The sequence below is a fragment of the Lutra lutra genome, chromosome 4, assembly GCF_902655055.1.
Source record: "Lutra lutra chromosome 4, mLutLut1.2, whole genome shotgun sequence".
Taxonomy (NCBI): domain Eukaryota; kingdom Metazoa; phylum Chordata; class Mammalia; order Carnivora; family Mustelidae; genus Lutra; species Lutra lutra.
This window is the reverse complement of record NC_062281.1, coordinates 27080657-27094874: the sequence shown is the minus strand read 5'-3', so window position 1 is coordinate 27094874 and position 14218 is coordinate 27080657. Positions and strand designations below refer to the sequence as shown.

General features: G+C 34.3%; 1 protein-coding gene across 5 annotated transcripts in view; it reads right to left on the bottom strand.

The window, feature by feature from the left end:
* The window catches only part of CSMD3 (CUB and Sushi multiple domains 3), a 1255873-nt gene that overhangs the window by 10721 nt on the left and 1230934 nt on the right, over nucleotides 1-14218 (bottom strand). For all 5 annotated transcript variants that reach the window (XM_047727675.1, XM_047727671.1, XM_047727673.1 and 2 more), the window contains 5 exons: nucleotides 12758-12869; nucleotides 10120-10299; nucleotides 8124-8189; nucleotides 2272-2430; nucleotides 170-282 (listed from right to left, as the gene is read on the bottom strand). In XM_047727675.1, the coding sequence (XP_047583631.1) occupies nucleotides 170-282; nucleotides 2272-2430; nucleotides 8124-8189; nucleotides 10120-10299; nucleotides 12758-12869 (630 nt within the window). The remainder of the gene's footprint in view (nucleotides 1-169; nucleotides 283-2271; nucleotides 2431-8123; nucleotides 8190-10119; nucleotides 10300-12757; nucleotides 12870-14218) is intronic.

Sequence of the window (14218 nt, the reverse complement as noted above, 5' to 3'; positions counted from 1 at the left end):
TTTTTTCAAAATAGTTTACCCATAATAGTAATCTTGCCATTTTATATGTGCATGTGTGTTTATAATTAGCTAAATTTAGAAAATTACCTTTTTCTGGAATCTTAATGACAAATGATAGCATAAATTGTTTATTAAAATCGGCAGTAGACGTTTAAACAACTATACTTACAAAGCCATCCATGGCCCAATTGTCCTCCTTCATTTTCTTCACAGAAGCATGAGTTGGTACTTTAATAAGGTAGATATGTAACATCAGGCGAGCTTCCTGGCTTTTATATACCCCTGTAAAATGTAAGGACATTTTAGTCTACGAATTTTGTAAATAATTATGTTTCATTTTATTATCTTTAACTCCTTAAATATATCATGTAATACATGTCATAGGAAAAGAAATCAAACAAGGCCAAGTTGAGACCAGCTTCATCCATAATGCTTTCTATAAATCCTGCAAAATATGTTAATCCCTCAGCGGAAATTCTCAAATCTTAATTGTGGGGTTAAATTACCTATGCTCTTAAAATTAAGTATTACTGTTTTTACTAAAATCATTCCATGATATTGTAAACAAAATAACTTCTTCTCCCAAAGAAATTTAATGAAGTAGATGTTAGTCAGATACATATCCAACAAAATACATTAAAAAAATATAAATAAGAGGCCGGAAGAGAGAAGGATCATTTTACAATGGAGTGATCGGGAAATGCTTATTAAGGAAAAAAAAGCATTCGGACTGGGTCTTGAAAATCAAGTAGGGTCTTTAGTTTAAGTAGGTAAATATAGATAATGGCATAAAAGAGAAAAGCAAACATATATACAATGATTTTTTTTTTTTCTTAAACAGTGAGTATCCTAAGAGTAGGAATAAGCTGGAATATAAATGTACTTAGGGGAATAATAAGACAGAAGTCTCTAAGGAAAAATTTTGTGATTAATTTATGGTTGAAATTTGACTTATGCATTCATTTACTTAATCTTTCGCCTGTGTAATAAGGTGTCATAAGAATATGCTGGGAATACAGAGATGACACATAGAACTTGACCTAAAGTAAGTTACAGTTAATAGGGAAAGACATAAAAGGAATAAAAAATAATATTGTTGGGAAAAAGTTACAGTTGATATACATGGAGACAGTGATAGCAAATTTATTTATGCTTGTTTTTCTATATTTGTAGGAATTTATTTTGAGATTTTTCTAGATTAGATTAAGCATACACTTATTTTTGCAGGCTCTTATAAAAAATAAAGAAAAAAGTTATATCTCAAAGTTAAATAAATCAGTATCACTATTTAAGTGAATTTATTTTGTTAATAAAAAGCTTCTTTCAATCTATATTACTGTAACTGTGTATAGTTTTTAAAATATAATACATATTAGCTTCTGACACTTTTACTTTGGGCTTAACAGAGAATCATTCAATAATTTAAATTCACTACTTAAACAATATTCACTGAGGCTTATTTTGTTCCAGATGCTTTTCTAATTTCTGAGGTATAGTAATGAAATGGAGGGCAAAGAGCTTCCCTCTTAGAACTTATATTGTTGGAGTATAGACAAGTAAATAATGTCATATCATGTCATGTATTGCCATATTATCCTATAAATAGTGAAAATAAGCAAGTGAAACAGGATAAGAGTGTCTAAGACTAAGAGTTTATGTCTGTGTTTGTAATGAGATTACTTTAGATACGATCATTGGGAGTACTGTTGATGAGATGACATTTGAGAAAACATCTGAATGTCAGAAAAAAAAACAGAAGAAACACAATGAGGGAAATGTGCCCTACATCAAGGACATAGAAACTTGAGAAGGCTGAGCAGTTGGATAGGTTTCTGGGTCCCTTATGCTTCTTTAAAATAGTATAGCTCTACCTTTTTCTGTCTTCAGTTATGGTGTACAGTGAAATATTCTCATTTGAAGAAAGGATTTTGTGCCCAGAAAATAGGTTGTAAGTCATCGATCTGGTCTCTTTGGTGTTATAAGAATACAGAAAAATTTAGTTATTCCAATCAAAAGTTCTTTTCTATTTCATGATGCCTCATTCTAGCTACATCAAAATATTCATGAGCAAGTTTATTTCAAAATCAGCTTTTCATTTCTGTAGTAATAGTCATGTATCCATCCAAAAATCAGAAAGCCTTGTTTCTGAATAAATTATGAATGTCATTAAAATGTAACAAATATTTCACAGTATAAAAATCACTAATAAAAATGATAAAATGATGGAGGTGAAGGCATGAAGGCATTGTTTGCTGTTCTTTAACGTGATACCTGAAAGTAGCAGTTCCATGTTGCTATTGCTGAGTGTAGCATTGACTCTCCCAGTGGAAGCATTGAAACTAGTAACTGTCAAGGTCATAGGTTGTTTCCTTCCTTTGAAATTGTAAGAGCCTTTCCATATATAATTTTGGGCAAACACATCATCAGGAACTGTGAAGAGATTAAGGACACATATTAATTTTATGGTGCCCTATAAATATAAACATTAAGAAGTAGATTAATGAATATTAGTTTATTGAATAATGAAATTTTGCTAAACACTCAATAATGTGAAATGTGTAATATAAAGTGAATTCTTCATATACATGTTTCAAGTTTTTTGGAATGAACCAAAACTGTAATAACCTATATTTGTACTCATACCTGAGTCATCAATCAAAGATAGACAGCACCAATTAAAGACATAAGGCTTATATTCAGAACCAGCTAAACATCAAATATACTTATATTTGGTCTCCTCCAGTAACATCTTTCAGAGGAAAAACAAAATGATTTTACTGAGCCACATCAGTCTATATTTAAGTCCCAAGAGGCCTGCTTTTCTTCTGGCAAAATGAGTAGATTATGCAGCAAGAGCATAGAGTTAAACCTCCCTCTTGCAGAATAGCACTTAAAGACTGTTAGAAGAGATGCTCCTTTGTCCCCTTTACAGAATACTGAGTTCAGTTATTTTAGTAATAGATGTGCCCGAGGAAGAACAGGGCTCCACCATATTGACAGCTTTGAATTTACAGGTATTTTTAGAAATAAAGGAATTGTCCCTAGAATTGCCCAACTCTCATGGGAGAAAGATGAATTGTGGTAGAATCAAATAAGATCCTAAATGTTATAAAACTCTCATCTAAAGAAGGAATGCTCTTTATTTTAGATATAACCACATAAGGCATTATATTTATATAAATTTGTTATGTAATTTATAGTTATACAAGTCAAGGATGGCAAAGTCTACTCAGATCCTGAAAAAACCTAAGAGAAGCTTCCATTAATCATACACATCACAATAAAGTACATCTCCAAAAAGCAGCAATTCCAGGGAGCTATGCCTATTTGTGCAAATGAGTAAATGACAGAATAGGGGAAAGCCTTTTTTTTTCCTAATAAGGTATTGACAATTTGTCACCTGGTCTTCACTACACACATCACACTTCTCATCGCCAGATCATTGAGACTGGGGTTACATTCCCTGTGTTCTGCTCAGTAAACTAAAAGAGCAAAACTCCTGAAGACAAACAAAACAAAACAAAACAAAACAAAAAACACCAAAAAAACCCCCCATGAAATACAAAATACGCTAAAGAGTTGAGTTTTTACTGAATATTTCTACACATGTTTTGTTCTATGGTAATTCAAAAGCAATACAGCTAAAGGGTTAGAGCTGCAAGCCCTGGAGTTAGGATCCTTGTAGTAAAGTCTGTCCTCGGGTGCCTGGGTGGCTCAGTTGGTTGGGCGACTGCCTTCAGCTCGGGTCAAGATCCCAGGGTCCTGGGATCGAGTCCCGCATTGGGCTCCCTACTCAGTAGGGAGCCTGCTTCCCCTCCTCTCTCTGCCTACTTGTGCTCTTTCTCCCTCTGTCAAATAAATAAATAAAATCTTTAAAATAAACAAATAAATAATAAAGTCCATCCTCTGCAATTTATAAACTGTGTGGTTTTGCATAGATTACTTAACTCTCTAAACTTGAATTTCCTCATGATTAAAATGAGGTTAACTTAGAGTTGTTGGGAAGAGTAAATGAGATAAGGAAAGTGAAGTGTTTAGCTAAGTGTTAGCTGCTACTATTATTACTACTACTGCTGCTGCTGCTACTTTTCAGATAAAATAGGAAAACTGTGGATCTTAGAGCTTACTACATAATTGCTAATAAAATATATATTTAGCAGACATGTAGTTAGTAAAATGAACGGTCCATAGTCTGGTTCTGTGACTCTACCAAGTCATCCTTAGAGTGGCACTCCCTCCCCAAACCTCCAACTGCACAGCTACGTATGCTATAGGGGAATGTTACCCTATGTATGTCTGGAGGAGTCTTACTGAAACTTTGATAGAGTGAATGAGTAAAAAGCCCTCGATCTGGTAAGCATGTAAAAGTTTTTAGTGAAGGAAAGTGTACCTAAGACAAGTTTGCAGGAGAGAGTGACAAGCTATATTGCCCTGCACTAAAAAGACCTGGAATTTGGAGGTAATAGGTTCTCAATCGTACAGGAAAAAGCAGGAGCAAGAGAGAAAGATATTCTAATGGCAGTGTCTTGCAAATAGTAGACAGTAAGTAAGTGCTATTGTCTGTCTGATTGTTTATTTCCACCCAGAATGGACTGTGATTACTCTTTGCTATCTCTGAACCTTTAAAGAAAACCTAAGACATCTGCTGATCTTTTCCATAGTCCTTAGGGGAATTAGTGTTGGTTGAAGAAGGTGAAAGAGAACCTTGACAGCAGGAGAAAAGAGCAATGGAAAGAACCAGATAGTGGCCACCGCCAAGTACATAACATCAGGTTTAATCACTAATGTGGAAGGAAATGTTTAACAACTGGGTCTTCTGAAAAACAAAACAAAACAAAAAAGCTGATGTTCAGCATTTGCTTATTTCTATGATGTAAATATTACCACAGTAGCAGATTTCAAAGTCCTACCAATATGACATGGCTGAATGCAAAGTTTGGGTGAATGTGCAGAATTGTCTGTGATGAACCTCTCTCTACCTGCGGGCTCAAACACGCCACTACTGCCCTCTACCTTTTGAGAAATGCAACTCAAGTTGGGCAAAGCAGACACCATCTGGTCATTTCCATTCCCGTGTACAATGGGAATGATCATACTTCTTTCTATTGTTAGGTCTATTTTGGTATTTAAATATGAATGTGAGTCTGGCAGTTCTTGTAAATTCTAAAATGTCATCCCACTCCCTTTGATGTGGGTATCAGTAAAGTCTAAAATGTCATGATCCTTCCTTTCAAGATGTCTGATTTTAAACTTTAATTCACAGGTTGCATAGTATTGCTTCAAATGTAGTATCATGCTCCTGACTCTGATACAATCACCAAAGTTCATTCTTGTTATTTTGGAGTAATCTAATCACAGTGACTCGTGATTTCAAATTAAATGTTTCTAATGTTTTCCCATTGAAAGTAGCATTTACTCTGAAGTTTTATAAATCTTTTTTACTGAGGTTAAAGAAATTCCTTTCTTTTCTAATTTGTTAAGTCTTTTGAAGTTATAAATAGGTGTTGTGTTTTATCAAATATTTTCTGTGCAGGTATTGCACTGATCAAAACTATTTGCATTTTAATTTCTTAATAAAGAATTTAAAATAATAAATTCCTTATTTATTAATTTAAAATAATAATTAAAAAAATAAAGAATTAAGAAAATTTCTTAATAAAATTTAATTTCTTAATCTTAACAGATTATTTTTAAGGATTATTTAATATAAAAATATCCCTGCATATCTATCATGAATCCAATTTGGTTCTGACGTGTCAGCTTTTGGTTTTTCTGTTATACTATGATTTTGGATTTGATTTGCTGATTTTATGTAGGATATTTTCATCTGTACATCCTGAGTCAAACAAACAGACTTGTAATTTTTCCTTTTGTATAATGTCTTTCTGAGTTATTAGAATTATATTGGATTCATAGAATGATTTTTTTTCTTTCTTTTTTTTTTAGAGAGAGGGAGAAAGGGTGCATGAGTGGGGGCTCTGGGAAAAGGGCAGAGGGAGATAGACTCTCAAGAACACTCCTGCTGAGCATGGAGCCTCACGGGGGGCTCCATCTTATGACCCCGAGATAATGACCTTGAGATCATGGCTCTGAGATCACAACCTGAGCTGCAAACCAACAGACATACATTTAACCTACTATGCCACCCAGGCACCCCTCATATGCCACCCAGGCACCCCACATAGATTTCTTGACTGGAAGATATTTTTTTTTAAAGATTTTATTTATTTATTTGACAGACAGAGATCACAACTAGGCAGAGAGGCAGGCAGAGAGAGAGGAGAAGCAGGCTCCCTGCTGAGCAGAGAGCCCGATGTGGGGCTCAGTCCCAGGACCCTGAAACCATGACCCAAGCCGAAGGCAGAGGCTTAACCCACTGAGCCACCCAGGCGCCCCTGGAAGAGACTTTTTTTTTAATAAAACGAGATAATCCATTCTGTTCCTCTATAATTTGGCAAAAATCATCGGTTGATCCATAAGGACCTGGTTTTTCTCTGTAGAAATAGTTTTAAACTCCTAATTTATCTGTTATAGGGTCATTCAAGTTTTCTTTTGCTCTGGTAAAATATTCTTTTTAGTAATTTGTCCATTTTTTTAAAAAGTTGACTATTTTTGATAGTTTTCCACAAATAGAATTATAATTGACTTAATCTACTCTCTATGTGGTTATGTTCATATTTCCTTTTGCTATATTATTTAAATGTTGTTCTATTTTTCATCAGTCTTGCCAGAAATATTCTACTTTTTCTTTTTTCCAAAGAACTACTTTTGGCTTTCTTGAGATTCTTCCATTGCATCCTTGAGGAGGATTGTTTTATCGTTTTTATTATTACAATGACTTTCTGCTTTCTTTTGGTTATTCTGTTATACTGTAGTACATATCTTCTTAACAGGACTACTTAATTCACTAAATCTGAGGCTTTCTACTTTTCTAATGTAAGAATTTAAAAGCATTGATAGACCACTGTGGTTTTCTGACTCCATTGCTAAACTTTCTTATGTTGCCATAGTCTTTGATTGCCCTCATGGCATTCAGTCTATTGCCACTGCATGTTGAATAAATCAGTGTTTCAGACTGATTTTTCTTTTGTGGGTACACCAGTTTTACAGCATGTACCTTGAGAACTTCTAAACACAACTAAAATTAGGAACTAACACTGCTTCTGGCTTAAAATAATGAGACCAAATCTGTCTTCAAGGTACAGATTAAATGTTTAATCTTTATCTGTAGCTTTTAACTTAAAGATTTTATTTATTTATTTGTCAGAGAGAGAGAGAACACACACAAGCAGGCAGAGTAGCAAGCAGAGGCAACGAGAGAAGCAGGCTCCCTGCTGAGCAAGGAGCCCGATGAGGGACTCGATCCCAGGACCCTGGTTTCATGACCTGAGCCAAAGGCAGCGGCTTAACCAACTGAGCCACCCAGACATCCCTGTAGCTTTTAATTTATATCATATAAATAAAATATGGACTAATACTAAAAAAAAGGAGCTCATACATACTGAGGTCTTACTATGGGCTAAGTACTTCGCATTTCATTTTCATGAAATTCATTTATAAAAGTCTAAACCCTGTCTCTTTTCATAGATAAAGACATGGAGGCTCAGATATATAAAATAACTTTCCAAAGTCATAGTGTAGTGGATGTGTAACGCGGCAATTACATTAAGGCTGTAGGACTGAACAGCCCCTGTTTTTAATGACTAAATTTAAAATTTTGGTCTTTAAATCAGTAAACTATAGCTAAAATTGCCGAACTTTTACTCTCATTTCAAGTGTATTTTGTTCCCTTTTTAAAAATCTATATTTCAAGCATCTCATTTTTCGTTTAAATGTTTTAAATAAAGCATTGCAATATAGTGTAGTCAATTTGAGATACTCCTGGGGATATTTTATAGAGAGAACTGTAAGCATTATTTTTGGAATATTACCATGTCTCAGAATTACATTCCTTAAAATTCAACATCTTAAAATAAAAGTTTTCAAATTCCAAGTAGTTAATTAAATTTATGGTTTTCCCGTACTGAATATATATTTTTCTAAATGATGTTTATTTTGTCAATACAATGGTTGACCACTTCATAGAAGTCGTAACTTCTGGGAAAGTTACTGAAATCACTAACCACTTAGCTTTGGGCTGGGTGTTCCTAGTGCAGGTCTTGGATCTTTCATCAGTATTTTGGAACCAGCTATGGAAAAAAAAAAGTAAAAGGTTTATAAAAGTTAATATGATTAATAACACACACAGTGATGCATTATCAATTTTAATCTCTGACATAGCGCATAGTCTTCTCCAAAATGTCCAATTCGTCCTAACATCTCAGTACCTATTCAACACTTCCACTGTACAGCTAAGGACTTCAATAATTACTCCATTATAGTCCAGTGGGACAAGGGAACGATTAGTGCTGCCTTATCATTTCAGGATTCTCTTTCTTATTTTAAAGAACATGTAAACCATGTAAACCAACAGGTAAACAGTTGATTGCAACATGGTTGCTGAAGGCTAAGGGTAGGTTCCTTAAATAATTGGGTAGGATATGTGTCTCAAAATAAAAATTTGCTAAGGTGGTCCCTGGTGTTATAAGAAATTGGATAAAATCAAAACTAAAGAGTTAAAACTAAGGTTTTAAGGTTTTAAGCCAAACCAAAGGTAGTTCAAAGCAGGGAAATCATGTGGGTTGCTAGATATGACTGCAAAATTATGGGAGCTATGACATTCAGTGCTTGTAGACTGTATAAAGGCAGATCTTTTTCTGAAAAACTATATAATGTCTTTCAAAGGTTTAAAGGGAAATAATTTGGGTGAACAGCACTCTCATTCTAAGAGAACAATCTGGAAAGAAAGGGATATTGATACAGGCAGAGAAGTTAGGAGGCTCCTACAGTAGTCCCCATCTAGAGATAATGCCGAGTTAACCTTCTATAGTAGTGATATAAACAGCAAAGTGGATAGATAAAAAAGTTATTGAAATTCTGTTGGATTTAAATGGACTTTTAATCTTTCAATCTCATGAAAATTTTAAAATAAACCAAGTAGTGTTCTTGCTAAGAGAAGAGAGAGAACACGTTTCAAAAAGAAGGTCATTAACATCCATGAGTGCTGCAAGAGAACGGGAATTAAAAGGGCTGGAAAGAAAAGAAAAGAAAAAGGAAAAGGAATTTATTGATGACTTTATCAAGAATTCTAGAAAAACTTCCTTTATTCCCATCTGTGAACACCTAAGTCTTTTTTCTCTAGAAAACTCACTATCTCTTATCCAGAGGGGGATTGTCCTGATAAAGCAGCAAGAGAAGTAGACACTTCCCTATATCACCCTGGTTGACTAACAGATTGGGAGGTGGGCTCCATTTAAACTTGACAATCAGACTCTTCAATAGTGTTTTCCTGACCAAGAAGTTTTGGCAAAAACTCTTCTAAATCAAAAGGTATGCTGGGAGCAATTTTCCCTACTGTGGTAGGTTGAATAATGGACCTTAAAATTCTGGTTCACCAAGAATCTCAAATATGACCTTTATTGGAAATAGGATCTTTGAAGATATAATTAATTAGTGTTCCTCATATGAAATAACCTTGAAATCTAGTGACTGGTATCTTTATAAGAAGGGGAGAGGACATACGGAGATAAACAGGAAAGGGAGCCACATGAAGATGGAAGTAGAAATTGGCATGGAGCCGCTATGAGCCAAGGAACGCCAAGGATAGCCAGAAGCTGCCAAACGTTAGGAAGATACAAAGCATGGTTTTTCCCTAGAGACTTCAGAGGGTGCATGGATCTATCAACACCTTAATTTTGGGCTTCTGGCCTCCAGAACTCTGAGAGAATAAATTTCTGCTTTTTTAAGTTATCCAGCTTGTGGTGTTTTGTTACAACAGCCCAGAAAACTAATACACCTACCATGATAAAGTAACTAGAAGAAGAAATAAAGAAGAAAAAAACAGAACATGGAAAAGAATTTATAACAAGATCTCAATAATAGCTCTGTGCTTCTGAATGAAGAAGTGCCTGCCCTTGGAGTTGGCTAACCTAATCTGAGTTGAGTTTTTGTCTCTTGCATCTTAGGGAGGCTGACCTCGTAGAATAGCTTCTGTTAGAAGCTTCTATAATGAAAACTTACCTTCACAAACAGGAACTTTTCCAGTCCAGGTGTTATCAGATCTACACACTCTATGTTCTGTTCCACCTGCTAGGAAGAAGCCAGGCTGGCAGGTATAAATGAGTGTATAGCCATGAGACGGAAGGTCCATTCCTACTACATTTGCATGAGCAGGAGTTTCTGGTTGTTTACAGCTGTGGGCTATATTAAGAAAAAAGAAAAGCATTCATTTTTTATAGACATGTTAAGAAAATTTTGAGATGAGAGTCACAATATATATTAGAGGCATGTTAATGACTTTATATAAATATACCTTTGCATAGTTATTCTAATTAATCAAAGAAAATGTATCAATGTCAATATACATATGAATTTCATAGGCTAACATGTTCTAAGCAGTCATCTGTGGAACATGGTAGATGTTAAAAGGGAAGCTAAACAGGGGAGACCTACCGGGGATAATTAAGCTCATAAGTGTATATTACTATTCTAGAGAGTCTCAATAATTATTAACATTTTAAAGGATCTAAGAAGTCCTGTAGTTAGATACCTTTCAAAGTTTGTCAAGCTCAGATTTTCTACACCAGTTTATGAAATATTATTTTATTATTTTTTATTTCATATTTATTTTAAATTTTAAAAATATTAAGTACATATTTATATATAAATATATAAATAATTTATAAATATAAATAATATATAAATATATTTTTATATATAAATATATATTTAAATATATTCATTCAGTATATCACTCTGACATTAATACTTGTTAATGTAGAAAGTATAATTTAATAATTTTTAACATGTGGAATTTTCTGGCCATGTTTTGGGTTGATAAGTACCAGTATCTTTTCATTCTCTTAACTTCTGGCTCCTTTTCTTCAAGCTGCCTTTCACTCTTGATTTGCTACCTCTATTCCATTTTACTCATACTTATGCCACTTCTTGGCCTGACCCCACTTTGACTGTTTTGTCTTATACATAAATAGCATCCCATTATCAGAGATAGATGCTGCAAGAAATTTTCTCCCTAAATCAGAAAGCGTTTCTGATCATTTTTTTTCATGGATATGGGTACTTAAAAGTTTGTCTCTGAAAAAATTATTCTGTATAAAAATGTGATTGGAAAAAAAAATTTCCATTTGTTTCCCAGTGGAGATTATACTTCTGCAGAGGTATAAATAAGAGCTAAGATTTTTTTTTTAATATTATGTGATAAATATTGTGTTAAATGTTTTATGCTTAATATAATTCCATTAATGACATTTAATCCTATGGAGGAAATATGCTAAGTATAAACACAAATAGTCTGCCTCTACTACATCCTTTTGGGGGGGGCAGGAAGGGGAAGTTTAATTAATCCTCACATTATGCACAGGTAGAATTAAGTTAATCCTTATATTGTGCACATAGTAGAAGTTCTGAGATGCTTTCAGTAATAACTCTTTTTAAATCATCATGTTCTTTATAGAAGTCATCAAAGAACTTTGGTTTACTATGAAATACCTAGTTACATGTCACACAGGTTTTAAAATATACACGCTATTGAATTGCTTTAAAGGAATCTTGCCATATTTAAATATCAGCCAACCAGGCATTTGAATGACTTCTCAGTAGAGTGTTCTGTTGCTTTTCAGAAAGCTGCATGTCCACAGGGGACTCTCGTGATCATTCCAGTGGTTCTGAACAAGGCTAGAGAACATTCACAGGACTTGTTTAGACTTCAGCAAATCCTGATGAGTATTTCTACTCCTGCTTACTCTTTATTGTTTTTCCCCAAGGTGCTCAGGATTTTAAAAGATAGGAAAGAAGATAAAAAGGAGAAAGTGGGAGGGAAAGAGGGAACTAATTCACCAGCTGAAATTTACTTCTAACTGTAAGCCAAAAAAGACAGCTTCATGACCTTGGCTTTGTTCTTTAATCCATAAGGCAAGTTTAGGGTCAGTGCATATTTAGAAGCTCCAGGAAATACTAAAGTAGTATTTAAATTTTTGGTCAAACTATTCATGTGTATTTCCTCTCATGGATGTTTCTATCTTTCCTCAGAATCTCAGAGAGTCTCACAAGTAATAAAGGCTTAGGAAGTACTAAATTGGAGTCTTCCATATTTCAGCATACCTTTGAGTCGTAGGTTCAAATCTCTGAATTGATGAACTAATAATCATCTAAAATTATCAGATGACCAAGCTGAACACAATTATAGGAGCCTTGCAAAAAAACCAAATATGTGCTTTGTGGGGACGCCTGGGTGGCTCAGTTGGTTGGACGACTGCCTTCGGCTCAGGTCATGATCCCGGGATCCCGGGATCGAGTCCCACATCGGGCTCCCAGCTCCATGGGGAGTCTGCTTCTCCCTCTGACCTTCTCCTCGCTCATGCTCTCTCTCACTGTCTCTCTCTCAAATAAATAAATAAAATCTTTAAAAAAAAAATGTGCTTTGTGCCTTCTGACTTCTTTAGAAAGAATGCTCCTTAATGGACACTAAGGTCATGATATAGTTATAAACTTATATACATAAATTATGTTTAATCATAATCTAAAAAAATCCACGTAAAACATCTTTTGTGTAGATATAGATTTACTTCCCACTTGTAAGAAAAAAATGCATATAAATTCCTATCTGTGGTAAGTATAATTTCTTAGCCACGATACTTACGTATGCACTCAGGCTGAATTCCACTCCACGTGAGGTCAGGAAGGCAAGTGCGTGTTGTAGACCCTTGGAGAAGGTGTCCTTTTTTGCAATGGAACTGCACAACACTTCCTACCTATAGCAAATTACAGAGAAACATACCAATGCAGCTTCAAATATGGGAACAAATAGAAAAAAACCTTGGATGAGAAAATGCTTTCAAAAGAAATTCTTCATGGTAGAAGCTAGAAGGAAAATATATTTAAAACGGATTTAAAATAAAATTGGGAGGAAATCAAGACTGAAGAAAAAACATCTCTTTATATATATATATATATATATATATATATATATATATATATCACCATCAAATATCTGAGTGTTCAATGCCTGCATAGGTGCCTTTTCCACACCAGTTTGAAGAAAATATGGGAGATACCAAAAGGCCAATGAGTTCATCTAAACACAAGACAGACAGGTAGATTGTTAAATAAAGATAAATAAATAAAGATGGATGAAGACAGAGAAAAAAGATAACAACATAAGAGGCAAATGAATATGGAAGACAGTAAATGCAGTATGAGATTAGAATCAAAGGCATTTAGATGCAAAGGTTGTGATTGTAACAAATATATGTTGGAAGACATGCAATTTGAGCTAAGTTTTTAAGGATGTGAATTTTGATAAATGCACAGAACATGGTTTTCAAAGTGAGGTCCCCAGACCGGTAACCTCAGCATCATTAGGAACTTTTTTAGAAATGCATGTTTTGGGAACTTATCCCAGACCCACTGAATCAGAAACTCTGAATGGGGACCAGCAGTCTGTGTTTTAACAAGCCCTCCAGGGTTTGTTAAATGAACAATAAAGTTTGAGAACAACTGATATAAAAGTAGAAAAGATAAGAACATGGTGAGAAAATGTATGAAGGTTAAAATACGTGTCATATAGTTTAGAGAAAAGTACATTTGATTGGTTGGCATGAAGAGTTCACACAGTGAGCTGGGACTTTAGGGGTTTGGGGGAGGGTAAAGTGGGAAGCAGTGAGCTACAACAACAAAAAGAAAGTAGACCCCAGAGTAATGTGTATGTGGCTTTAACTCTGAAACTGATCTTGCTTGAATTAGTTATACCCCCTCTTGGAGACTTAATCTGTAAATAAAGATGAAAATATTACTTGTCTTGAGATTTGTCTTAAGCATTAAATGAAATAGGACATATAATCTGCTCAGTTCAGGGATGGCACATAGGTTTTAAATAAATTCCAACTTTAATTATTAAGTCAAAGATAAATGTAGGAACAGTTTCTGAAGGGTCTCAAATGGCAGGCTATGGCATTTGAAATCGTTTTTTAATGAAAACATAAAGTTACTAAAGCTCTCAGAGAAAGTAAAATTTGTGTTGAAAATTAAATTAGCCACTGCATAAAGAAACTACTAAACAAAAAGAATGACCAGCAGTAATTATAATCATGAAGCCAGCACT